Below are 25,663 nucleotides of genomic sequence, written 5' to 3'. Positions count from 1 at the left end.
TCTCCTCCTGGCGCCCAGGGCAGGGTCCCTGGGACCAGAGCCATGACCTTCGGAACAGTGCTTTTCTTGGCATCTCAGGGATGGGTTCTTCCCGTGGGAGGACCTTAAACTGGGTCAGTTTTTTGCACAGGCGACCAGGATACCATCTGCAGAACAGGTCTTACTATCTGCACACTGACACCCCCAGCTCCCCGAGTCCCCATCACAGCTGCAAAATCCCTGCTGGGATGACTTGCCAGAAGAGAGGGTTACCACTCCTCCCTTCTATGCCTCTCAAGTTGCTGGCCAAGTGGGGTCTGCGGAGAAAGGACCAGAAGAGGATCCTCTGGCGGGATCCCCTCAGTGGTGGAGGGGTCTGCAGCTCTTGGCTGTCTTAACTCCATATCAAAACACCCAGCCAATGCCAGCTTGAGTCACTCTGGAGCCCTAAACTGGGGACAAAAAGACACCCAACATTGGGGGTTTTTCAAATGCACTTTGAAGTTTCCCACTTCGGCCAGCGGTCTGGTGCCCAGGACACACGATCTGAGCACAGATCCTCTTTGTGTGCATTACTTGAGTGCTGTAGTGTGTGCAGTCGTTCCTGGCCTGCCTGGATCTGTCCACCTCCCTCCGCTTCTACATTCTGGACACACGAAGCTACTGACAACTCCTTCAATCCCAGGCGGCCGCCACGCACCTTTGCGCACAGCTGTCCTGGCACCACGAAATCTCTTCCTCTGTGGCAGCCTGTTCAGTGTGGCAGTTTGAGTCCTTCACTCTCAGCCGGGACAGCTGCTCTACGAAACTCTCTGAGACCCCACCCCACCACACAGAATGTCCCCTTCCCTTTTCTGGGTCACCTCTGCCAACAGAGAGGTTCTGAGAAGTTCTCATAACACGTGGCATTGTAATTAAGCAGTTTCCCAGCTGTAGGACACACCACTTTACTTTGGAACGTTTCTGAAATAGGGTTGAATCTCCCATTTCACTGTGCCCTTCTAAGTTAAGTGTGCTTTTCTCTGTCCCCCACCCACAGGAAAGGCTGCTATGAAATCAAAGGCCGGTCTCAGAAGTGGGGTGACTCAGCTCCCTCCCCCAAGTTGTGTCCATGGCCCCACAGCCTGGTACAGATTGAACTTGGCAAGTGCTTGCTGGATCCAAATTTGAGCTCAATGGAAGTATTTCTTGAAGCCTGCACTAGGAAAAGTCATGTGTTCGGCAAATTGGAGGGATTGGGATGACACAATAAAGTTCCTGTCCATGATGAGGTCAAGGCTGCTGTGTGTGTGAATGAGGGCGTCGGAAGGAACACAGCCAAAAGCACCTCCAGTTAAAACCACCTGCGGCAGCACCTTGGCCAGGACTAAGGGGCTTTGTATTTGAGGAATTTGGAGGGATTTTTTTTTTTAAATAAAGTTTTACAATTTGTAAATGTCTTGCATTTTCTCAATCAATTCCATAGAGAACCCTAGTTGCCATTCTGCATCTCATTTTACAGAGAAAGGAACCAAGGCTCAGAGAAGGAAAGAGCCTTGCCCAAGGTCAACAATCAGAATGTGCCAGAACCAGCCAGAAAGTGCTGGAACCAGGACCAGTTGCCCAGCTGTTCTCATTCCCTGACTCCTGCTCTCTCTGAGTCCGAGAAAACTCGGCTTGGTGGAAGCTACCTCTTCTCTTTAAAATAGAAACATGTAGCCCACTCTCCAGCAGAAGTCAAATCTCAGTTCGGTGAAATGAGCAGGAAACTCTGAAGTTTCTCCCTATGCCTTCTCCTCACACGGTCACCATGGCAATGGGAAAATATTATGCGGTGAAGGAATTGTGGGAATATGAATCAGCAAAACCAGCAAGAGGACCTTGGAAAACTATGATTCCCAGTGGACGGGCCGCGCTTTCAAAGCGCACACTCCAAGATGAGGGACTGCTCTTTGCCTCCTGTAGAAGCTCCACAGCCCGGCCTCTCTCCATTAGCGACAGACCCGCTGTCTCCGTGCGGATGCCGGCCTCCTCCTCTCTTTACAAGAAAGGCTTGGGCCGTTTGTGAGCACGACTGCTGCTTGGCAACACAGACTTGTGGGTATCTGCTGGCTTCATTGCATTTTAAACATCTTCCCTTGCCAAGTGGAACAAATTATTGATGTGGATTTGGGTGGATATTTCACGTTGTCCAATATAGTTTCAACGGTGAAGAGTTCTAACCCGGCTCTTAAGTCCAAGATAATGACGCTATTAATCAAGCATTAAATAGTGTGAGAGCGTCATGACCGGCTCATCCCACCGTTACTAAGCCTCCCTGAAATTCTCAGTCAATCTGTGGGTGATAAGAAATACTGATCCAGTTCCCCAAAATAATTACGCATAGAATTGCCGTAAGATCTAGCAATCCCACTTCTGGCTGTGCACTCAAAACAGTGCGAAGCAGATATTTGCAAGCCTGTCTTCACAGCAGCAGTGCTCACGAGAGCCAACAGGTGGAAGCAGCCCAGGTGCCCAGGGACAGCTGAATGGAGAAACAAAAGTCGGTGTACCCATAAAACGGAATAGTATTCAGCCTTAATATGTGAGGACATTCTACCAAAACACTAATTCAAAGGGATACATGCACCCAGATTACGGAAGCACCCCAAGTGTCCATCGATTGACGAATGGATAAAAAAGAGGTTGTGTCTAGATATCTACAACGGAATATTACTCAGCCCTGAAAAAGAATGAAATCTTGCCATTTGCAACGACATGGATGGAGCTAGAGAGACTTGTGCTAAGTGAGATAAGTCAGAGAGAGACAAATACCATATGGTCTCACTCACAGGTGGAATTCAAGAAATAAAACATGAGCCAAGGGAATAAGAGAGCACGAGAGAGACAAACCAAGAAACAGACTCGTAACTATGGAGAGCAAACGGGTGGTTACCAGAGGGGGGCTGGGCGGGGGAAGTAGGGGATGGAAACAAGGAGTCTAGCTATTCTGATGACCACCAGGCGACGTATGGAAGTGATGAATCACTATATTACACACCTGAAACTGATGTAACACTGTTAACTATTCTAGAATTGAAATTAAAAAGAAAATTTTTTGAAGGTAAGGAAATTCTGGTGCTTGCAGAGAAGAATAAACTTCTCTTCACCTAAGGTTGGGTGGGGGGAGTAAGGGAATTCCAACCCCTGCTACAGCATGGATGAAACTTGAGGACATTAATGCTAAGTGACAATCACAAAAGGCAGTCACCTAAACCGGTCACAAAAGACAAATCCTGTATGGTTCCACCTATATGATATCCCTAGAGGAGTCAAATTCACAGAGACAGAAAGTAGAACAGTGGTTACCATGGGCAGGGGGAGGGGCGAGGCAGAGTTAGCGCTTAATGAATAATGAATACAGAGTTTCTGTTTTGTGGAATGGAGAGTTCTAGAGACAGATGATGGTGGCGAATTCACAGTGTGAATGTGCTTAATGCCCCTGAACTGCGTACTTAAACATGGGTAATGTGGTGTGTTTTATCACAAGAAAACAATGCCAGTTGAGGAACGGGTAAGGCCATGGTTTGGGTGTCCCCAGACACTGACACAGACCTCCCGCCGGCCAAGCCAAAGGTCTAGCAGGAACCTTTCGTGCATACGTCACCCAGCATGCCAGCTTCTGTGGCCATGCACAGTTCGTCCCGCTTTTTCTGCCCTGTACCTGGCCTGCAAGGCTGGTGGGGGCCTCTCTCCTTTCTTCCTCCGATCAGCCACCAAGTTGTTTCCTTCCAGCAGCACCTCCGGTGTCCCCTCCAGGAAGCCTGCTCTGACCCTCCACGGCCCTCTTTGCCCTCTGTCCCTCTACAAGTCCGGGAGCTCCACTGGGCTCTGGCCTTTGAAAACAGGAATGCAGTACCTAACACCAGCGGCACCGGGAGCTTGTTAGAAATGCAGATTATCCGCCCAGTGACTCAGAATCTCTGGGCTCAGCAATCTGAGCTTTAACAGTCCTGCAGGTGAAGAGAAATGCATCCCTCATCCTCTCCCCTCCCCCTCCTTTCACCCCATAGCTCTTAACCCACAGCTGCTCAGAGAGTGAGCACGAAGGGCCTGCCCTTGGCCCCGGGGCAGACTGAGGTGCCATTCCCATGCAGAGCCCCCTGAGGGAGGCAGTTCCTCGTCCTTTGGTCTCTTTCCTTCCTTGCCCTGCTGTCCCCGCTCTGGACCCGGTTCTCCTGGGAGCATGGCTCTGGGGGCCCCACGTCACACACAGGGCAGCAGCTCCTTCCCGCTTACCCCTAGGAACTGAACACACACGGGGCGTCCCCCGCTGCGCGTGGTGACCGCCATGGCTTAGCGTCGATGAGCGTATCTTGAGAAGAGCGGATTCTTCCCTAAGGCGTCCGTCCTTCCAGCCAAGAGAGCGGGATGTCTGTAGGACAGAGGCTCTTTGCTCTCCACACAGACCCCCTCCCACCCTCCGTGGGTGTCGAGGTGAATTCACACGTTGAGCGGGCTGGGCCAAGGGATGCCCCGATCAGCGGTCAAACGTTATTTCTGGAAGTGTTTGTGCGGGTGTCTCGGGAAGCACGTGTGAATGTACAGCTGAGTAAAGATCGCCCTCCTCGGTGTGGGGGGGAGCCCCCGGTCCTCTCGGGGCCTGAATGGAACAAAAAGGTGGAGGAAGGGCGAGTGTGCTCGCTGGGACGTCACCTCGTCATCTTGGCTCCGGCCCTGGGTCACCTGTGCTCCTGACCGTGGGATGCAGACTGGGACTCACACCCCCTGTGACTTACTGGCCCCCAGGTGCTCAGGCCTTCGGACTGGATTGAATTATTCCACCGACTTTCCTGATTCTCAAGCCTGGAGACGGCGGGAGCTCTCAGCCTCTCAGCCTCCGTAACCTGGTGAGCCGATCCCTGCAGTGCATCTCCTCTTAGAGACGCCTGCGCGCATCCTGTCGCTTCTGTCTGTCTGCAGAGTCCTGGGTGTTCATCCAGGGGCTCCTCGGCCCCGACTCTGTCCCTGTTCAGGCTGGCCCCATCTGGCCCCACGTGGGTGTGCATGTGGGGGGCAGAGACCGTTCATTGGGCAGAATACGCCTCTCAGGCCGCCACCTGCCCAGCCCTTTCCTGGAAAGAACCAGCCTGTACTCAGGCACCTTTCGATAAGGATCACAGCAGCGTCTCGGCCAAGGGGCAGCACAGATGCACGTCTTCGGGTTGTCATCCACAGAGAAAGAGCAACAGGGGGGCTGTGGCTTCCCTGGCTGAACCCTCCACCCCCACCCCTGCCCTGCACCCCCAGCCCCCTCTGGGAGGTCGCACCCCACAGGAGAGCCACTGGCTGTGTGGGGGCTGGATCGGGCCTCACCCCTCCCACAGCGCAAGGCTGAGGCTCATCCTGCCTGGTTTCCCCGTGGGCAGAGCGTGGGCAGCACGGCTCCCCTGCTCAGAGTTTCACACGAGACCTGGCCCCGAGAGCAGGCAGGGCTGCCATTTTCCTGGTCCAGCTGTCTAGGGAGGACACACAGGGCAGCAGCCCCAGCTTTGTGCTCCTTTGGGGAAGTGACCAAGAGGAAGGGGTTCTGGCAGATGGAGGTTTTCTGAACAAGGGCCCAGCAGGAGCAGCTTCGCTTGTGTCCAGTGGGAAAGACCACCCTTAGCCCCAGTGGTGGGCAGGAAGGCACAAGGGAGGACACTTAGGGCTGAATTCTGGCCCCGGCTCTTTCTGTCCATGGGACCTGGGGCAGGTCAGCGGCCTCTGTGAGCAGCACTTTACTGTGTGCAGGGCTATGGAGACAAGGAAGAGAAAAAGTGAGAGGGAAAGAGGGAAGGGGAGGAGGGGGAGGAGGGAGGAGGAGGGGGGAGGAGGGGGAGGGAGGCGGAGGAGGAAGCAGCCCAGGAGGAAAGGAAGAGGAAAGGACGGTGGAAGGAGGGCATCCCCGGAGGTCACACTGCAAATCACTAGCCGGCATGGGATTCCTGCGTGGCTCGGGCGCCCCCACTCCGCTGCCCAGACCTCCGGGCTGCAAACCCTCTCCTCCTCGAGGAAGCGCTCAAGGCCCTGAGCTGGCCTGCAGTCCAGCAAGAAGCAAAGTGCAGCCCCGACACCTAAACCCTGCTTTGGAGGGAGGGCCTCCCTGGGTCAGTGACCTCTGGGAGCCAAAGCCTCCCACTGGCCCGGCCTGTCCTGGCCCAGCAGAGCAGGTGTGCTGACCCGCGTACAGGGCCGAAGGGGCGTCCCCCACAGCCCTGAGTGGCCAGTCCACATCACTCCCCATGCTCATTTTGTTTTAAAAGATTTTATTTTATGTATCTGAGAGAGCGCGCAAGGAAGCAGGTGGGGAGAGGAGCAGAGGGACGGGGACAAGTAGACTCCACGCTGAGCACAGAGCCCAACGCAGGGCTCGATCTCACGACCCTGAGATCGCGACCCGACCTGAGCCGAAATCAGGAGTCGGTGCTGCACCGCCTTAGCCTCGCACGAGCCCCTCCCACACGCGTATTTATTCTGTGCTGAGGCTCGAAGAGGTGAAGGGACGGGAACAGTAAAAGCCAAAACCCGTCGAACATCTGTCCAGCTCAGTGGAGGCTCCAGAGGGAAGCCACGAGGATAGTTACGCCGACCACAGCCACGCTCGCTGGGCATGCGGGGGCCGGCCCCGGGCTCCGTAACCCCGGCAATGGTCCAGGGAACCTCACTGTGGGCCCTCCGGTCGGTCGGCCTCCCTCAGCTTCTGCGATCTGTCGGGCTGCGTGTCCTTCCCTTCTCGCGGCTGAGCGCTGCTCTCCTGTGGGAATGCACTGGTCTAGTTACCGATTTTTCGCGTTGACAGGCACGTAGCCAGTGTCCAGTTTGAAGCTTTCGTGAACTTGCTGCTGCCAACATTCTTGTCTTTTAGTAAATACGTGTATTTCTGTCTCTTGGGGCCATCCCTGGGAGTCGTAGGTGTGTTCCTGCGTGCTCGCACACGCGTACGCACACACACAGACGTCTACAGGCATCCCGACGGCATCATTCCACTTTAGCAGCTAATCTCGGTTTTCCAAAATGCTTTCAGGAAGTGACAGTCCGGCCGGAAGGCGTGTTGAGTTCCAGCGGCCCTGGCGCTTGCCCAGCCTTCGTACTTGCAAATGCGTGACGTCGTCTAAAGCAAGCAACGCCCATCTATAGTGTGGGATCTGGAACGTGTCTGCCGTCAGGGTAGTGCCTGGAGGAGGTCTCTGGGGGACTTGGGGGGTCGCATCCTGTCTCTTGGTCAGGGTACGGGTGACACAGGCGTGTGACACTTTGTGAAAAGTCACCACGCAGAGCACTTACGACGCGCTCGCTTTGCTGTATGTTTGCACACTAAATATGAATCTTTAAAAAACACACTTAGGGTGCCTGGACGGCTCAGTCGGTTGAGCGTCGCCTTCGGTTCAGGTCAGGATCCAGGGGTCCTGGGATCGTGCCCCACGTCGGGCTCGCTGCTCCGTGGGGAGTCTGCTTGTCCCTCGGCCCTCCCTGCTCCTAATCATGCTCTCTCTCTCTCCTATGCTTTCTCTCTCTCAAATAAACAAAATCTTAAAAGAAAAAAAAAGGGGGCGCCTGGGTGGCTCAGTGGGTTGAGCCTCTGCCTTCAGCTCAGGTCATGATCTCAGGGTCCTGGGATCGAGGCCCGCATCGGGCTCTCTGCTCAGCAGGGAGCCTGCTTCCTCCTCTCTCTCTCTGCCTGCCTCTCTGCCTACTTGTGATCTCTGTCAAATAAATAAATAAATAAAATCTTTAAAAAAAAAAAAAAAAAAAAAAAGAAAGGACACTTACGAGGAATCCCAGGCGCAGGCGGCATTATTGCCCTGCTGGGACGGTGAAGACGCCGACAGTCCAGGTCACTGCCAGGGGGTGGGGTCCCTCTCCCGACCCATCCCCACATCTGTTCAGTCGTGGAGTTGGTTCGACCTCCGCGATGTTTCTCTGACTGGCCACCAGTTTCCACTGGCGTCAGCCCTCAGGCTGGATGGCCCCCTGCTTGCCTGTGGCTCCCTGGGGTCGGGTGTTGGTCCATCGGTGGCCCTTGGGCAGCATTTGAACCCCCGCCCTGTACGTACTGGCTGAAGACAAGGACAGAGTGAGACACGGTTTGCTCAGCCGGATGTGGGACGGGTGATGCCGGTGTGGGGACCGTCAGGCTCAGGATGGGCGCTTCCTCGGTGGGGACAAAACGAGCAGTGGGGCTGTGAGCGTGCGTCTGGGGTTGGAGCGGGCCCCCATCCTGTCTTCGAGGCCCTTAGAGTGAGGCTGGGGAGGGAAGCGCGTTTCCTGCCGTGGGAGGCTAGTCATGTGGAGGAGGGAACGGGTCGATAGGTGCCCTCCATTAGTGACACGACAGAAGAATTAAATTAGTAGATGGATGAAATTCATTTCCTTTGAGCAGTGACTTTTTAAAACCCTTCGCAGTAACGCCCAAACAGAAGGGAATGGTTCCAGGCACTTGGTTCTGCAGTCATTAGAAGCAGTAATTCTAGAGATGACACAGCAACATGAGAAACACTCAGGACGTGATGGTGAGACCGAGGGACGGGAGACGCCCTCTAACGGGTGGCTTGTGGGGACCGTCCTGCTCAGCAACAGGCGTGGCAGGGAGGGAAGCCCGCAGGCCAGCACACAGCATCTCCAAACGAAGGGACCGCCGTGATAGTGGTTTCTTGTTCTCTGCGTCTCTAACTTTCCATAGAGGTTTTGCTTCTTGTACACGTTTGGGAGTTTATTTTTTGAAAGATGGAATGGTTTCAGCCTAGGCCCATAGCACTCCATCCATGCACGTTAGCAGTGTTCTGGGGGGCGTCCTCTGGCCCTGCTGCAAGGAGGGGAGAAGGAAACGTGCCCGGGGCTTCAACCACGGCTGCGGGGCTGGAGACCGTGTTCCGTTAGCGCTCTCTGAACCTGCAGTGCCGCCTCCCAGCCACTCACCAGGACAGGCCCTTCCCTCTCCGGCTGAGGCCTGGGCCATGACCAGGAAGGTGGGAATTAAAGGAAGGCTCTGCTCTGACGTGCCCACACACAGAGGTTGTGAGTAGCAGAAAAGGAGCTGACAGTTCCAGAAGGACGTAGACAGAGAAACACGACCCCCCTGGCCCAGCACTATCCTCAAGGGTGGCTGAGGTGTGACCCGTAAGACGTGGAGGAACATCCGGAAAGCCCCGGGGAAGATGGGCCCAGGGGTCAGCAGCTGGGCAAGAGGAGGGACGGACACGGGGGAGGGGCGGCCTCCATCCAGCCAAGCAGACCATGCAGAGCTCACCTTGAGCCCTGACTGCCCATGTGCCCACTGCTCACACGGCAACACATCTGGGAGGCCGACGGGGGCTCTGGGGGAGGGCAGTGCCTGTGCTCTCTCCAGACACCTCCTTCCCTTCCTGCTACCACCTGGGTCCTACCCTGACTCTCAGCCCAGGGCTTATCGCAAGATGCCGGGGCCCCTGGGACCGGAGCACGCTCCCATTCAGAGGGAGACGAGCCCTTGAAATCTAAACAACATGTAAATCACACGTCTGGGCGCCAGCTTTTCAGCTGTGGGAGACTGCGCGGTCAGACTATCAAGGTCTGTGATTCTGAAGCAAGTGCCCTGGGGGGTGCTGAGGGCACACCTGCTCTGCCCCCTCCGGCTGCGCCAGCCTTGCCAGTTTAAAGAAGCAACAGCCAAGTAAACTCCAGATTCTTAGAAGACCAGACCCCAGCGGCACCCCGCAATTTCATTGTCACGGTGAGGGAGGGCATGCAGAGTCTGGGCTTTACAAGAAGGGCTTGTGAGCAAGCCTTGTAGGGACCAAGCACTCCCCGCCTTCCCTGGCCTCCCCAGGAAGCCTCCCTATCGAATGCATAATTTATGAGGACGAGATCATGCATATTCATGAGCTCATCGCCTTCCAAGGCCAGTGGCTGTCTCTGAAAAATCTCCCATAATGAATTATTGCATGGGAAGCCGCGGGCTGGGCTCAAAGCAGGACTCAGTCCTCAAAATTACTATTATCTCTAAAACTTGCTTTGAAGAAAATGCTCCCAACTGTGCCTACCTCTGGTCAAATGTGGGGGAGATGCAAGAACGAAGCCTCCACCGTAGGAACCCTTGAGCCCCCAGGCTGCACAGAGAGGGACGCACCAGTAGCATTTCAGGGAAACCGAGGCAAGTCTCCCTTCAGCCCGGAAAAAGCAACGCTGTGTGCGTCGTGGGTAGAACTCTGGAATAAGCCCTCTTAAGGCTCTGTTCACATAATAGCAGGAGCCCACAAGCCCCCTGGCAGGTTCTTACCCTGTCTGGACCTCAGTCTTCCCCATCTGTGGACTGGGAGGCTGATCCCTGCTCGCACCCACTCTAAGACACGCTTTTCACAGTTGAGCGCCTCTGAGCCCGGAGCGAGTTCACCCATCAACGCCTCGGCTGGCGTCGGGGTATGAAGGGCGGATTTTCTCTTTCCTAGTGGTCCAGAGGAGAATGTGTGTCTGACAATCAGTGCGATCCTTGGCTCTGACGAGCACAGGCATCCTTCATCCTGCTGTGCTTGGCAGATGCCGCGATCTTTACAAACTGGAGTGCTGTGGCCGTCCTGTGTCGGGCAAGTCTCCTGGCACAATTTTCCCAACCACACTCGCTCACTTCGTGTCTCTGGGTCCCGGTCTGATAATTCTCTAGAAATTTCATTATTCTTTTTGTTATTCTTGTATTTGTTAAGGTGATCTGAGCTCAGCTGCCTGGATGGCTCAGTCGATTAAGTGTCTGCCTTCAGCTCGGGTCACGATCCCAGGGTCCTGGGATCCGGGCCTGTATCAGGTTCCCTGTGCAGGGGGGAGTCTGCTTCTCCCTCTGCCCCTCCCCGCTGCTTGTGTGTGCTCACACACTCTCTCTTAAAATAAATAAATAGGTAAATCTTTAAGAAAAACAGGGGATCTGTGCTCAGTGATCAGCACCACTGAAAGCTCGGCGTGGTCAGCATTTCTTAGAAAGGAATATTTTCTAATGAAGGTACGTGCGCTGTTTTCTTGGACACTTCCTAGATCATTTATATATGCCATGCGAACGAAAACTTGCACTTGTCTCGTTTTATAGTGACCGTCCCCATATCGCGGCGGTCTGGAGCCCAACCCACAGCATCTCCGAGGTGCATCTGTACAGCCCTAAGCGCTCCCTTCCAAAGCCCTGACTCTGCTCGGGGCAGGGAGCCCGGGGCTTACGAACAGATGAGAGACCAAGGCCACCTCACCGGGCGCGCAGGCCGGCAGGTAGCAGGAAGGCTCCCCTTCCCACTTCTGGATTCGTCTGGGAGAGAAACCTGTTCGCAGAAATCCTGAAGTCGACATTTTATTCGGTGCGCGTTGTGGCGTTTGAAGTGTGAAATAAGGGCCGGTTTAACTTAGATGTTGGGGTAGGCGTGGGAGGGAGCGTAGAAGTTTTCCCAAACTAGTCACAACCTGGTTAAAATGTTACTCACGAAACCCGAGACAGTGATTCAGCTAATACCCCATCTGGCATTTCTTGCTTACAAGCAACTCACACGTGACTCCACTTTGATTCTGCTTTAGTAAACATCAACCAGCCCACTTCCGGAGCCCAATAAAAAGCAGTCTTGAAAGCCTCACCGTGCAGGAGCATGTGTGTGTGCCTGTGAGCGTGCGTGTGTGTGCACAGGCGTGTGTGTGCACGTGTGCGTGTGCGTGCGTGTGTGTGTGCGGTGGGCAGGCTCGTCCACGAGCACCCCAGGGTGTGTGGCCTGCGTGTACGCAGGGCTTGGCCTTGTTGATGTGTGACCTTTGCTGTCACCCGGGGCCCCAGGTTTGGTTTGATGTCCTGCTGTCACCACCTCGGGATCCTTGATGATTCTTGAACAGGGCCTGCGTGTTCTTTTTGCACGGGGCCCTGCAAATTGTGTGACCGGTCTGGGTGTATGTGCGTGCATGTGTGCGTGTGTGTGTGTCTGCAGGTCTGGCTCACTTGTCCCAGGCAGTGTGGGCGTGAGCATACGGATGAGGAGCACATGTGAGGACTGGAGAGCGTGAACACGAGGAGGGTGTGGAGAACCTCAGAGATGGGCCAACGGGGGCCAGAGACTGGGACCGTGAGCCACAGGGGAAGCCCGGAGATGCAGATCCCAGGAGCCTGGGTGGGGCTCAGGAATGCACCGTTCCGGGCAGCACCCCCACCCCACGCCGCTGTAAGGACCAAAGTTTGAGAACTCCAGGCTGTACATTTAGGGCACTGAAAAGTTAGGCCCGCGATCCTCTAAGGCGAGGTTTAGAACATCCCCAGCTCCAGCCAGCTCACCACCCACCCTAGCATCTCAAGTTCAGGTTCTTAAAGGAACAGAAGCCTGCCAGGAACACCAAGGAGTGGTTGGACACCAAGGCTGCTAACCTCAGGGAACCCCGGCCAGAGGCCTCCCTTGGCTGCCTGGGCCCCAAGCCGAGCAGTGACTCATGCTGGAGCGGGGACGGAGTGGCCTTGAGGGCCAGCCCTCCCCTCCCACCTCCCTGCAGCACAGGGCGGGGCCAGACCTGCTACCCGTGACTTCTCCAGTTTATCAGTGGGGGGTCTCGCCGCAGACCCTGTTCCTGGCGCCGTGCTCCTGCCCGTGTTCTGGGCCTGGCATCCCACACCGAGAGCCGCCCTGAATTGGACTGATGGGGGTCAGCAGCAGCACCCCTCCCCGTGGTGCCATCTCCAGCAGCACGGGGAAGGGTCCTCAGGGCAGGCGCTGACCCTTGGACGGATGGCGCCTGGTGACCTCACCCAGGGTAATTCCCTTCCGGAGCTCCATTTCACTGAAAGCCGTCCCAGGGTCAAGACGCTATCCCCTCGCTGAGTACAGTAATGGCGGGGAGAGGGCGGCCCCTCACCAGCTGGCGACCTGGCAGGTTCCTTGAGCTCTCCGAGCCTCAGTTTCTTCACCCCTGTGCCAACTCTCTGCTGGGGCTTGGCTCCTGCCCTCTGCCTTCCTCAGGCACACCTCCTCCAGGCAGCCCCTGCTTGACCAACGGACGCGTCTCAGTTTCCCCGCCCCATCCCCATGGCGAGGGGGCTATGGGGATTGAGCCACTGATCAGCAACAGTGCAAATCAGAATTGGAGTCCTACAAGCTCTGGGGACCAGGAAAAGCCCCCCATTTCCCCAGAGGGGAAGTGGCCCTGCCTTGAGTGCTTTTATTTATGGCTGCCACTGTGAGGCACCTACTGTGTACCAGGAACCCCGCAGACCCCCTGCTGGAGCCCTTGAAACCATCACAAGATGTAGGTGGGGATGTCATAGATAAGGAGGCGAGGGCTCAGAGAGGTTAGGCGTCTTGCCCAAGGACACACAGCCAGTGTAATCTGAGCTTGAAGCCCAGGGCCTTCGCCGGAACCCGAATGCAGAGATACCTGGCCTCTCAGAGCCAGTGTCAGCCCAGCCTCAAGACCTTTTGGGCCTTTAGGAGCCCAATGCCATCTGAGGCTGCCTATCCCCATGGTTCCTCCCTCCGCTTCCCGACATAGCCTTGGTGGCAGGGGGCCCAGCGCCAGCCCTTCCATTATTCACGCCTCCCTTCGGCAGCCAGCGGGGACCTGGCCCAGAGGCTCAGGCTTTGCCAGGAGAGATAAGGCGCCAACACCTGACTCGTCCTTCTCTGAGCTGCATCTCGATTTTCCAAAAGAACACAAAGGCTTGTTGTTCCTGGCCCAGTGCCACAAGTTGGACCTCCTTCTCATGAAAGGAAGAGAAACCATTAGCAGGATTAAGAGCTGTTAGATGTTTTTAAAAAGACCGATTAGATTTACAGCTTTTCCTTGTGACCACCTGTCCCCTCCTGTAACCACGCTGGTGTCTGAGGGGCAGGCGCTTGCCATCTGCAGGGGTCTGGGGTGGGGGTGTGGGGGAGCTGGGTCCACGTAGCACATCCCAGCCCAGCTGCTACCAGTCCCGCCTTAGAGGTGGGGAAACTGAGGCTTGCTCAGACCACTCAGTGGGTGGATGGCTTTGCCGGTGTTCTCTGCCCTGGGACGGCAAGCTGACTCAACAGTCCTCAAAACAAGAAACAAGTGACTTTGTGTATGCAAACCCGGCCCACCCACCCCCGAACCTCTAACTTTACAGTTGGGCAAGCAGAGCTCGAAAACGAGAAGGCCAGGCCACCAAAGGGAGCCCTGGGGAGTCGGTCTGCAGTGCCTGCGCCTCACCCTTCCCCCCTCTTCTCCTCCAGCATGGGGAGCCCCCACCCCGGGCAGACCAGGCTGGGAGTCGAGGCCTGGCCTCACCCAGAAGTCACGCATGCCAGTGTTGGGGGAAGCAGGGGTGGGGGAGGCGGCGTTCCAGGCTGAGAGGTGTTCCTCTCCCCTGCAGACCGCACCCCTGCCCCAGGATTAAGGGGATGTCACAAGAAGGGACACAGTGTGGCGGTGTCTTGTGCCCCCACCTCCAGGGGTAAGGCTTCAGAGAGCACCCCCACTTCCCACATCAGGAAATTGAGGCCCAGAGAGGGAAGGGATTGTCTGTGAACCCCAGTGACACAGGGCAGGGACAAGGGAGGTCCTCACACTAGGCACGTGATGATCCACACCCTCTGAGCCCCAGTTTTCTTGTCCATAAAGTGGGAGTGAGGGTAAGCCCTGGTGGTGGGACTATGGGGGAGAGAGAACAGGGTGTACAGAAGGGCCTTGGACGGGTCTCGACTCTAGTGCTTCCTTCGTAAAGGCCGCTGCAGGAAGAGCAGCCAGCAGCGTGGGGGGAATGACGAGGCCATTTGCTGAGCACCTACTATGTGCCAGTTGCTGGGCACGGACTCAGACGTGGATGCCGCCCTCACAATGGTCACCATCTTGTAGGGGCAGGGCAGGAAGGGAGAGGCTAGGACGGAAGAAAGGCTTTGCTAGGGATGAGGAGGTGTTCCCGGAGGAGGAACCAAAAGGTAAGAAATGGCCCAGAAAGTGCTGAGTTCTAGCTCCTCACTGTACTTGGGGTGGGAGGGTGGGGGAGGGCTGGCCGGTCCCCTAGAGAAGCTGTGTGTGCCAGGCGAGGGGCTTAGACCACGCTCCAGTGGAGAAAAGTCCCCAAGAAGTCCCATCCGCTGAAGTGTCAGGGGGCTCGGGCCACAGGGCTGGGAGGAGAGGCGCCCCGTGGGATAGGCAGGTGGTGGGGGGTGCCTCCCCAGGGGAGGAGGTGACACCCCTGTCTTTGCAGGCAGGACCCCCTCCAGGTGTTTGCCTGCCAAGCAACCTTCCCCCTTCCTTCTCCTGGCCACCCTCAGGCAGGCCCTGAGTTCCAGGCAGGGAAACTGAGGCTCGGCCAGATGCAGTCACCTGCCGTGTGCCTCCCACAGAGGCCTGGTTCTCACTCATGCTCCCTCTCGGCTTCCCTGAGGACGTCATCCATCACCCACATAATTTCGGGTTTATTTCCTTATTCAGGCTTCGCTATTTTTTTTTAAAAACCTGCTATTTCAAAAAGTCTAATTTTTTTAACATGCTATTTTTGAAAGGAAGCATCTCTTCCTTCCTGCGGTCAGGTCCCACCGGGCTCCCTCTCGCACTGACCTTTGCTTACTCCAGGCCACCAACCACTTTCTTCACAGGGGCGGAAAGGAAGGGGAGACATCTGCCCCCGACACTGGTCAAGCTTTGGTGCAGCAGCCAATGGCGGTTCAGGAGGGAGGGAGAAGAGCAGGGCTCAGAGGCCAGGAAGGTATGGGGCGCAAAGCTCTTTCCTTGGGGGGGTCTAAGCCCCTCGGGCTGTTTCCCTGGGTCCCCAGGCAGAGCCCTGGGAGGCCACAAGCTTCTCGGGCATCTGTGTCGGTGCCTGCAGTAGGGTGAAGGCGCCAACTCTACTCACTAGGTCCTTGGAATGTTACCATATATGGGGAAAGGGTCTTCGTAGATGTAATTAAATTAAGGAGGGGGGGGAGGGACTCTCCTGGTTTATCCAGATGGCCCTAAATGCCACGGCGAGAGTATTTAGGGGAGAGCGGCAGACAGAGATCTGATGCAGAGAAGGGGGGCAATGTGACCAAGGAGACAGGGACGGAGGGACACGGTCTCCACTCAAGGGTGCTGGAAGAGACCAGGGATGGATTCTCACCCGTGAGAGCAGGGCCTTCCTGACACTTGGTCTTCGGCCCAGTGTGTCTAATTGTAGGCTTTGGGCCTCCCGAACGGTGAGAAAATTAATTTCTGTGGTTTCATGCCACCAAGTTTGTGGCCATTTGTCACGGGAGCCCCGGGAAGCAAATGCAGAGCCACAGCCAGACTGATGACCCCCCCGCCCCGACACACACAAGAAAGGCCTGGTCTCCTCCTTCACTGGGCTGACACTCAAGTGTACAGACATCCAACAAAATAAAGCTACACTTCACCTGAAGCCCTATCCCGCCTCCCTCCCGCCTTCCTGCTTTCTCCTGAGCACACTCCCCCCGGAAAGGAAGCAAGTGCGTTGACCCGAACCTTCACTCCCATCTCTAGAACGCCCCCACCCTGCCCTTGACCATGAACACTCGTCCATTCGTGCTTGACAGCCACCCTATACGGTACCATCAGCTTCATTTTACACATGAGCAAACAAGGGCCCAGAGAGGTTCTGTGACTTGCAAAGGTCACACAGCACTGGGTAGCTGAGCCTGAACGCCAATGCCAGTCTCACTGATTCCCAGTCACACTCTAGTCCCTGCTTCTCGCCTGCTGCCCCGAGGGGCCGTGGACACAGTGACAGCATCCACACCCAGCCCCAGAGCTTGGAGTCCCCTTGGGGCATGACCCAGGATGGCAAGCTGCCCCAGGGCCATCGGGGTGAACTCTGCCTTTCTCCCACTGGGCCCAGAACAGAACTGGAATTGTTCCCTCCGGGGCAGCCTAATGAGCTCGCTATCTGGAGCCGGGTTTGCTTTCCGCTGTGATGAGGTGATTGTGTTCCCTCACCTCCCACCCAGCTCCCGGCTCAGGTTACAGCCACACAATCAGGTTGACCATCCCATCAGCACCTCCGCCAGGCCCCAGGCTCCTGCCCAAGCTCGTGCGAGGATGCTCCTGGCCTATTTCCAGAGCTCTCCATGGACAGACGGAGGCTTGCAAGTCCAGGAAGGGCAATGTGACCAGCCTGGGGAGTAGTCAAGGGGAGGAGGCCAAACAAGATAAGAAAACCTTGCAGGTGTCCCTAGCCCGAAACCCGAATGGCCGGCAGGCTTATCTTCCCTGAGCCTGCGGTCTGGACACCTGCCTCATCTGGGTTGTACAGACGTGGCCGGCTCACTTGGCCAGCCCAGACCAGCAACTGGGGAAGAAATCACCAAGGCTGGACCCGTGTCAGTCACCGCCTTCTCCGAAGAGATTTGTCCTTCTCCTAAATGGGTTTGGAACTTGCAGAAACTTCCAGTTTTCTAGCTTTCTCCGACTCCTTCCCTCTCACCAGCCTTCAGGGGAGGCCCTGTAAGCCCAGACCACAGCTTCGGGCAGGAAACATTTGCTAGGAAGCTGCTCTGGGCCAAGACCCTGGAATGATCTCAGTGAATCCTCATCACAGCCTGGGACGCAGGCACTGCCCCAGTCCCCATTTTGCAGATGAGGACATTGAGGCTTACGGTCTCAGAGCCAAGCGGGTGATGCCAAGGAGCACAGGAAAAGACACTCAACACCACCAGTCGCAGGGAAAGGCCAATCAACGCCACGGTGAGACACCCACCTGCTCAGATGACCGGAATCAAACAGGTAACAAGCAGCGTCGGTGAGGGTGTGCAGAAAGGGGGGCCCTCGTGCACCCCTGGGGTGCTGTCGCTGCGGAAGACGGTCCAGGGGTCCTCGGAAGGTGCCATGGAGACACCCTCCAGCCCAACAAGCCTGCTTGGAGGCGTACGCCCGAGAGAGATGAAGACATCTGTCCCGAGTCATGCGCTCGTGTCCGCGGTAGCGTTGGTCATCACAGCCGAAATGTAGAAATGGCCCAAATGTTGGTCACCTGGTGACTGGATAAAGTCACGTGTGTTCTCGCCACACGACGGATGAAGCACGGACGCAGACGCAGGGGGAGACTAAAAACATCCCGCGAGGGGAAAGGCCACACGCTGCACGATTCTGCTTATAAGAATGAAACAGCCACAACGGCGAATCCGCAGAGACAGAGACATGAGTGGCTGGGGCGCCGGGAAGGACTGCAAAGGGGTGGGGGTTTCTTCCCGAGGTGATTAAAATGACCCCAAGCGGGCTATGTGAGCGCAGTGGTACAACCCTGGGAATGGAGTAAGATCCGCCGCCCTGGACACTCGAGGTGGGCGAGCTGTGGGAGATGTATGAATTGCCGCTCAGTAACGCCGCTCCCAGAACCAGAAGTTACAGTGCCGGGGTGGGCCCCAGTACGCTGCCTGGAGCCTGCAGCCTGAGCACTGCTGGGGACTCAGAGGGACCTGAGCACAAGTCCCCTGGCCAGCTGCCCCCTAGGGGCCTCCACGAGCCAGGGCCCCTGCTCTCCCCTCACGTGACAGGGCCTGGCGGGACTCACGCACACAGGACAAGCCTGATAAGCACCGCCAAGTCAGGTGGTCCAGGGAGACCACGGGCCCCTCCAGAGAAAAGCAGAAGGGAGAGTGTTTTCTGCAACTGCACCATGCGTTGACACATTTTTCCATCTGAAATAAATCAGGCGGGAACCCTAGAAGATGTGTTTAAACTGGAGCGAGAGCTCTCTAAACAGTCTGACTTAGAGGTTGGACTGTGGGGGCCTGGGCTGCAGGGGAATGTGATCCCCAGCAGGGAGTCCTACCATACCAGCTTTAGTAACGCGATTAATATAACTTATTTTAATTACTATAATATTAATCGATATTAATCGATGAATAAAAATTATATTTAATTACTAATATTAATGTTTTAAATTCCAGCTTTATTTCTCGCTATTCGGTTGACGTCATCGACCCTTACGGAAAGGCTTAGAGACAACCTCTAGTGTTTGCAAACGTTTTGAAGCCAGGTCTCATCTCATACGAAACGACACGTGGCATTCGCGGCCACCCCGCTCCTGTTACGCTGGTTTCGTTCGTGCGGCCACTCGTCAAACGGACAGCGAGCCTCTGCGTGGTGCGGTGGCGCGGGATCAAGGAAATAGCGCCTGCCTCAGAGAGATGGCGCACGGACCCCTAATTCACCTCCCCATCTATTCCCACCGTCATTTGCCCTGAGGTCAGACTCCGGCTCTTCATCAGGGGACTGCGGTGGCCGAGCGGGCTCGGGAGCTGTCCGGCCAGTACCCCCTCCGGTGCGCGAGCAAATAAGGAATCAATGGAGCCTCGCGGCAATTAACGGCTCATGTTTCTCTTGGTTATGCTTTTCCTTGCTGGCGTGGTGACACAATCGCTCAGTCGCTTATGTCTGTGCTTTTAAATGCAAATTCAAATCTGTGGGAAAGAACACATTTTAAAAAATCTTGTCCCTTGCTTTGTGACTTGCATGGTGGAATGATTCATAATTTGCATTTCAGATGCTTAAGGACCGCGGCTCCGACGATACGCTCCCAACATTTCATAATTAAAATGGATTACTTTTTTTTTTTTTAAGTCAGTTGGGGACAAAAGTCCATGGGGGGGCGGATATGACTGCCGTTCACAAATGGAGAGCAGTCCCCCCCCCACACCCTGGCCATTAGCTGTGGCCATGTGACTCGCTCGAGCCAATGAAATGCCCGCAGTGGCAGGACGGGCGACTTGGGCATGGGAGCATTTGTCAGCGCGGTGTCTCTATCTCTCTGCCGGGCCTCATAACCCAGAAAGCATGGGTCCATATGGAGGCGTCAGGCTGAGCTCCCGCTTAGGCAACCCGCCCAGGAGTTACCCAGATCCGCAAAGGACTTTGCATGAACGGGAAATACACCTTTGTTGCTTTAAGCCACTGGGATTTATCTGTTTTGTTTTTTGCTTTTGTTTTTTTTTTTTTTTCCCAGCACACAGTGAGTCTATCCCAGCCCCTATAGTCAGTAAAAAACAAAGGGTCTGTGTTGACGAATGCAAAGATTTGAAATCAGGATTGGATGATAATGGGTATCGCTAACTCATCTCAGCCACCAGTTTCCTTTATCTTTTTCTTAAGATTTTATTTATTTACTTAAGGGAGAGCCCATGGGGACAGGGAGAGAGAATCTGAAGCAGACTCCACACTGAGCAGGGAGCCCAAGGCAGGGCTCAATTCCACAACCACAGATCATGACCTGAGTCCAAACCAAGAGTCGGCGGACGCTTAACTGACTGAGCCACCCAGATGCCCCTTGGCCACCAGTTTCTGTCTTTTTTTTTTTTTTTAATATTTTATTTATTTATTTGACAGACCGAGATCACATGTAGGCAGAGAGACAGGCAGAGAGAGGAGGAAGCAGGCTCCCCGCTGAGCAGAGAGCCTGATGCGAAGCTCGATCCCAGGACCCTGGGATCATGACCTGAGCCGAAGGCCCAGGCTTTAACCCACTGAGCCACCCAGGTGCCCCCAGTTTCTGTCTTTTATTTTGACCCCCATGTGTTTTTACAGACCAGCTCTAGGCCCTTGCCAGGTCACCCCCAGTCCCCTAGAGACAAGCATCTGTCCTCTGGACCTCCGTGATGGGGGAGGCAGCCTCCCTGCCCCCACACTCAGTTGCTTAGTCCCCTACTCCCCCATCCCTCGCCTCCTGAGTCAGCCTCAGCCTCTCTCCCCAGGACCATCCTTGCCAGCCTCCTTCTGGGCCTCTTGGCCTCCAGATTCTGGTCCCTGCCCCCCACACATTGAAGCAATCCAGGTACTGTCAGCTCACGTTCTCGCTGACCCCTATTGCCCAAGAGATGAAACCCGAACCCACTTACCTGTCTAGAAAGAGGGAAGCCCTCATCAACAGGAGGGGACACCCTGAGAGATGACGAGACCCTGGGACCAAGCCTGCCTCTCCTGGGGGAAGACACTTCCTTTCCAAGAGCAGGACCTAAATTAAAATGTTTTGCTTAAATCTCTTTGTAGACACGGCTGCAGGCCCCAAGGCCAGTTGGTAAACAAGGAGACTCAAACCCATGCCAGGACGAGGAGGGAAAAGGAAGTGGGGTTCTCTCTGGGTTCTGGGGATGCCGGAGGAAGTGAGTGGGATATGGGGTGGCCTACTGCAATGTCAGGCCCTCCGCCCTTGGGAAAAAAACCCTTGTATCCAGGCAAAGACAGACACTTGGGGAGCCAACTATGGGGACCTTTGGGGGGGCCCCAGAGAGCTGTTGGCCCCCTGAGTGAATTGCTCAGAACAAGTCCAGGAGCTGCAGAGCTGAGGGAGAGGATAAAGACAGGGGGACAGGCAGTAGCTAGTCTGTCCACTATCTACTGCAATGAACCAAGGGGCCATGGCCTCGGTGGGAGTTTACGCAGAAAGACAAAGGGAGTCACTCTGTTGGCTGAGCCCTCATCACGTCCTCATCATACCCGCCAAAGCAAGGCGAGTGGAAACCCACCACTGAGGCTCAGAGAGGCTAAGTGACTCACCTGAGGCCACAGAGCCGGGAGACAGGGCAGTAGAGTCGAGATTCGAACCCCGGGCTCGGAGGGACTTGCCCTCGTTGCTCTGCTGAGAATAACAACGGCCTATTCTGTGGGGCTTGGAATTGTAAAACAGCTTTGCTGGAAGCCCTCCCAAACACGTGGGTTCTGCCAGGGCAGAGGCTGGATTCTCTTCCTGCAGAGTTCTGCCGGGAGGGGAGGGGGCCGGCCACGAGTCAAAGGCAGGAAGGGACAATCAACAGACCCAGAGTGCCTGGAGCCAGCACCTTCCGGCCCCTCCGTCCAGGCCACACCAGCCCTTAGAGACACTGTCTCCAGACCCAGCAAGGGACATGGTAGGGCCCCATTTTACAGATGGGGGAACTGAGTCTCCATGGGAAAGGGGCCCGTCCTGTGCTGGGCTTCGCTCAGGGGCGGAGCCAGGCCTAGAATCCAGACAGCTGTGAGGGAAGCCCCTTCCCTGGACCGGGTGTGGGGCTGGCAGCTCCCAGGACAGGCAGCTTCCTACTATAAATACAACATTGCCTCGTGGTAACCTTAGCCTCCAGGCTCCCCTGTCCAGGCGCAGGGCCACAAGTCCTGGAGCCGACCGCCTGCCACTCTGCTCCTGCCCCGTGCAGTTTTCTGGACACCCTAACAAGGTACCACATTTTTTTTGGCACAGATTCCAAATTATTGGAGCCAATCCTGAGCTAGGATTGGCTGAGCTAGCCCTGAGCTAGCCCTGAGAAGGGCTGTTGTTCAGATGAGAACCACAAGGGCCTACAAGACTCCCCAACCCCCACCTGTGGGCGAGCAGGGTAGGATTTCCTGGATGGGTCTGGGGAGGTGGGTTCGAATCCAACTCTGCCATGTACCAGCTGGAAACCTGGGGCCAGTCTATTTGCCTCTCTGAGCCTCAGTTTCCCTACCTGTATGGTGGAGTTCATGCACACCCTCCAGGGATCAAACAACATCTCCAAGGTGGCCAGGACAAGATGTAGCACATAGTCTGTCCCCTCCATTTTCCTCTTTGGCTGCAGCTCACTTACTAGGGGACGGTAATTACAGTTACACCTGCTAACAGTAAGACGGGCGTTATGTCAAGCAGGTTATATGCTTTCTGCCACTTAATCCTCATTGGGACTTGAGGAGCTAATGTCCTATTATTGTGCCCACTGGACAGATGAGGAAACTGAGGCCCAGTGACCTTCAGTAACCTGCCCACGGTCACACAGGTCATGGCTGGGCAGCTGAGAACTTTCTTGCTACAGACAGAGGCCCAGGGACTGGTTTCTGAAAAGAGGTAGAAATATTTCACGGTATCCTCCTGGACCCAACCATTGCCATGGGGTTGGAATCCTAGAAAGTCTTGACCTTCAGACAACACACTCTAGGAGACCCCCCAAACATGCACACGCCTTGCACCCAGGTGTTGCCTCTACTGCCAACCAGATTCCCCAGCAAGTCCAGCACAGCAGAGAAAAAAACCATCGCACAGTGCCCTACAGGAAGCCGAGTCCCACGCTCGCCCAGGTGACCCGCCCAGCCAGGGTGGGCACAGCCACCACCGCGCCTGCCGGCCCCAGCCCAGCTGACCCTCTCCTATACTGTACAGGGGCATAAAGGCCGTGTCTCCTCTCGCCTCCTGGACACACACGCACACGCACACGCACATGCTCGGCGCCCATCCCGTCAGCCCAGCAGGCTAAATACTGTTCCGGCTTCCTGAAATATCGTTCTCTGTGCGGGGGTTTACAGCGCTAAAAGCAGGGCTGTGTCCCTGGCGGAAGGAGAGAGCTATTCCGGGTTTGTGTCAGGTGCTGGCGGAACCAGCCAGAAGGGCCTGTCTGCCGCCCCCCCGCCCCCACATACCGGCTCCTCGGTGGACAATTCTTGGCAGCCTGCACCCCTAATGCCTGGCGGAAGAGGGTGAGGTCAGGCCAGTTTTGTTGGTGTCCCCCTCCCCAACACACTCTCTCTCTCTCTCTGTTCCAAATCTGACTTGGCCCGGCCCAGGCGCCAGGACTGTCTATCAGACACCCTGCCCGGAGGACCGCACTGCTGTCCATCACAACCAATCCAGGACCCCCAGCCTGGCCTGACCTGTCTGGGCATGTCCCCGCGTGGCGTTGCGGGACAGATAAGGACTCCAGGGGACACAGACGTGCAGTGGCTTAGGCAAGAAGGCGCGGCCGGAGCGGCCAGACCAGGAGACACCGGCTCCTGCCCGGGACTCTCCACCTGCTGCTTCCGCGAGGCCATGACTGAGTGCCCCGATACAGATCGGCGGTCACCCGTTATCACATTCAGGCTTCACAACCACCTGCGCGGAGGGCTGGCGCTGCCTTTCTTTTCACTTGGGGATACGGAGCTTCAGAGCAGGGAAGCTCCTTGCCCCAGGTCAGTCACCCAATCTAGAAGTGAGAGAATTGGGGATTTGAACCCGGGCTGCCTGGAGGAGGCTGTCTGCAGCCCTGGCCCCACTGTGGCCAGCTCCGAGGGATGTCCATCTCAGAACCTGCCTTCAGCTGCGGGAGCTGAGGGCGGCCAGCCAGCCGCACAGGCAGCCAGTCCCCTGGGGAGGGCAGACGGTCTGTGTGCAGACCACAGTATCTGACTGGCCCTCTGTCTTTGTGTCCCCGGCCATTTCCAACCTAGGGGATTTGGGGACTCCTGGAGGGCCTGCCTTGTGCGAGCAGACCCGGGCCTCCGAACTTCCCAAAGGTCTCCGACCTCTGGGGAATCAGATGGAAGCTGGAGGCCCCCCCACCCCGGACACATGTTCACACACACTTGTTTGCATGCGGTTCCAGGGGCCCGTGGCTCCCCATGCCCAGGCACAGTCCAGTGCCCGCGGCGCCGTGGGGCAGCCCCCGACTCCCTGGCTAGCAGCGGGAGGGGTTCGCAGCGGGCACAGCTTCCTGCTCCAGCCCCACCGGGAAGCTCGCGGTGCAGCAGAACTTAGCTCCGAAAGGCCAGTTCCCCTTCCAGGAGCGCAGCAACCCCCCACCCCCGCCCACCCCAGGCATCCGCTAGGAGGAAGGGGGTCCAGCCCCACAGCTGCCTGCAGCCTGGGGTGGGGGCGCCCAGTGCCGTCGGCGCCCAGCAGCATTGGCCCTGCAACCGGAGCCGTGGTGGGTAAATATAGCACTGCCACTCACCGGCCGAGGGGCCCTCGCCGTCCGACATGGTGCAGGAGATGGGCGGGCAGTCGGCCACCAGCCTGCAGGGACGCTCAGAGCTGTCAGTGGCTGTCACCCACCTGGTGGGGCTTGGGGCTGCCGGGCCTGCTCCGTGTCCAGTCCCCAGGCAGCGTCCCGCCCCAGCCCGCCCAGCGGCCCCCCCATGCTGGGCTGGGCAGATAAGAACAGGCTCCTGAGCCAGGAGCCCGCCCGATTGGTGGATAAATCTGGGCCCTGCCCTCCCCTGCCCTGGGCCTCTCCCGGGCAGCCTCGGAATGTTGCCTGAGAAACTGTTGCACCCCTGGGTACTTGGTCAGTCCCCAAGACCCCAGCCCCAGCCCTGGAGACCCCAGAGTGCCTGTGTCGCTCTCTCTGGGAAGGGACCCACAGCGCTGGTGAGGGGCTTTTATGGCCATTGTAGAAAAAGAGTGATGCCGCCCACTGAGCCCACGCCTGGTGCTGCCACACGTGTCCTCTCACTCGGCTCTCCGGAGCAGCCATGACCCACCCAAGGCCACCCGGCCAGGGAGGGGTGTGACCAGAGCCAGACTCTGGAGCCCGACTGTCTGTCTCCAAGGTTACGGGAAGGCATGGCCCTTGCCTTTGTCCGGCAGACCAAGAGCAGCCACTTCTGGGCACCTCCTGGGTGCCAACTGCTCCTCGTGTGCTGGGGGTGCTGGAGGGGGATGGAGGTGATCGCCCTGGGGAGCCACGTGACCCAGTGTTGGGCACAGAGTGGGGACTCAGGAAATACCGGTTGGGAGGAAACATCTCAGCAAGTGCTTAGTATGCACTTGCTGTGTGCTTGCCTAAGAGGTAGCCCAGGCCTTCTCCTGAGTCCCCACAAGGGCCTGGGCCAGAGACGAGGGCAATGAGGCAAGGGGAGGGCTTTGAGCTCCACTCCCAGAGACATCACCCTGGGGCTGGGCATCACTGGGCCCCCTTAGGGCTCAAGGTCTACCTGGTTCTGCCTGCAGGGCACAGAAGGAGGGAAATGACTTAAAAAGGAGAGAAGCTGGTAATCAACCCCAATTAGATACGGGAGGGCTTCCTGGAAGAGCTGACCTTTGAGTTAT

The 25,663-nt window shown here is 56.6% G+C and overlaps 1 protein-coding gene across 1 annotated transcript in view; it reads right to left on the bottom strand.

Moving 5' to 3' along the window:
- The window catches only part of LOC111148526 (echinoderm microtubule associated protein like 1), a 177,947-nt gene extending 153,239 nt beyond the window's left edge, over positions 1-24,708 (bottom strand). Inside the window, exon 1 of the mRNA XM_022505153.1 lies at positions 24,567-24,708. Coding sequence (XP_022360861.1) covers positions 24,567-24,594 — 28 coding nt within the window. The 5' untranslated portion in view covers positions 24,595-24,708. The remainder of the gene's footprint in view (positions 1-24,566) is intronic.
- Between the last annotated feature and the right edge of the window lie 955 nt (positions 24,709-25,663).

The sequence above is a fragment of the Enhydra lutris genome, unplaced genomic scaffold (genome assembly GCF_002288905.1).
Source record: "Enhydra lutris kenyoni isolate GAN:26980312 unplaced genomic scaffold, ASM228890v2 scaffoldscaffold20, whole genome shotgun sequence".
NCBI classification, from domain to species: Eukaryota; Metazoa; Chordata; class Mammalia; order Carnivora; family Mustelidae; genus Enhydra; species Enhydra lutris.
The sequence above is the reverse complement of the archived record's forward strand: the minus strand, read 5'-3'. Positions and strand labels throughout refer to the sequence as shown.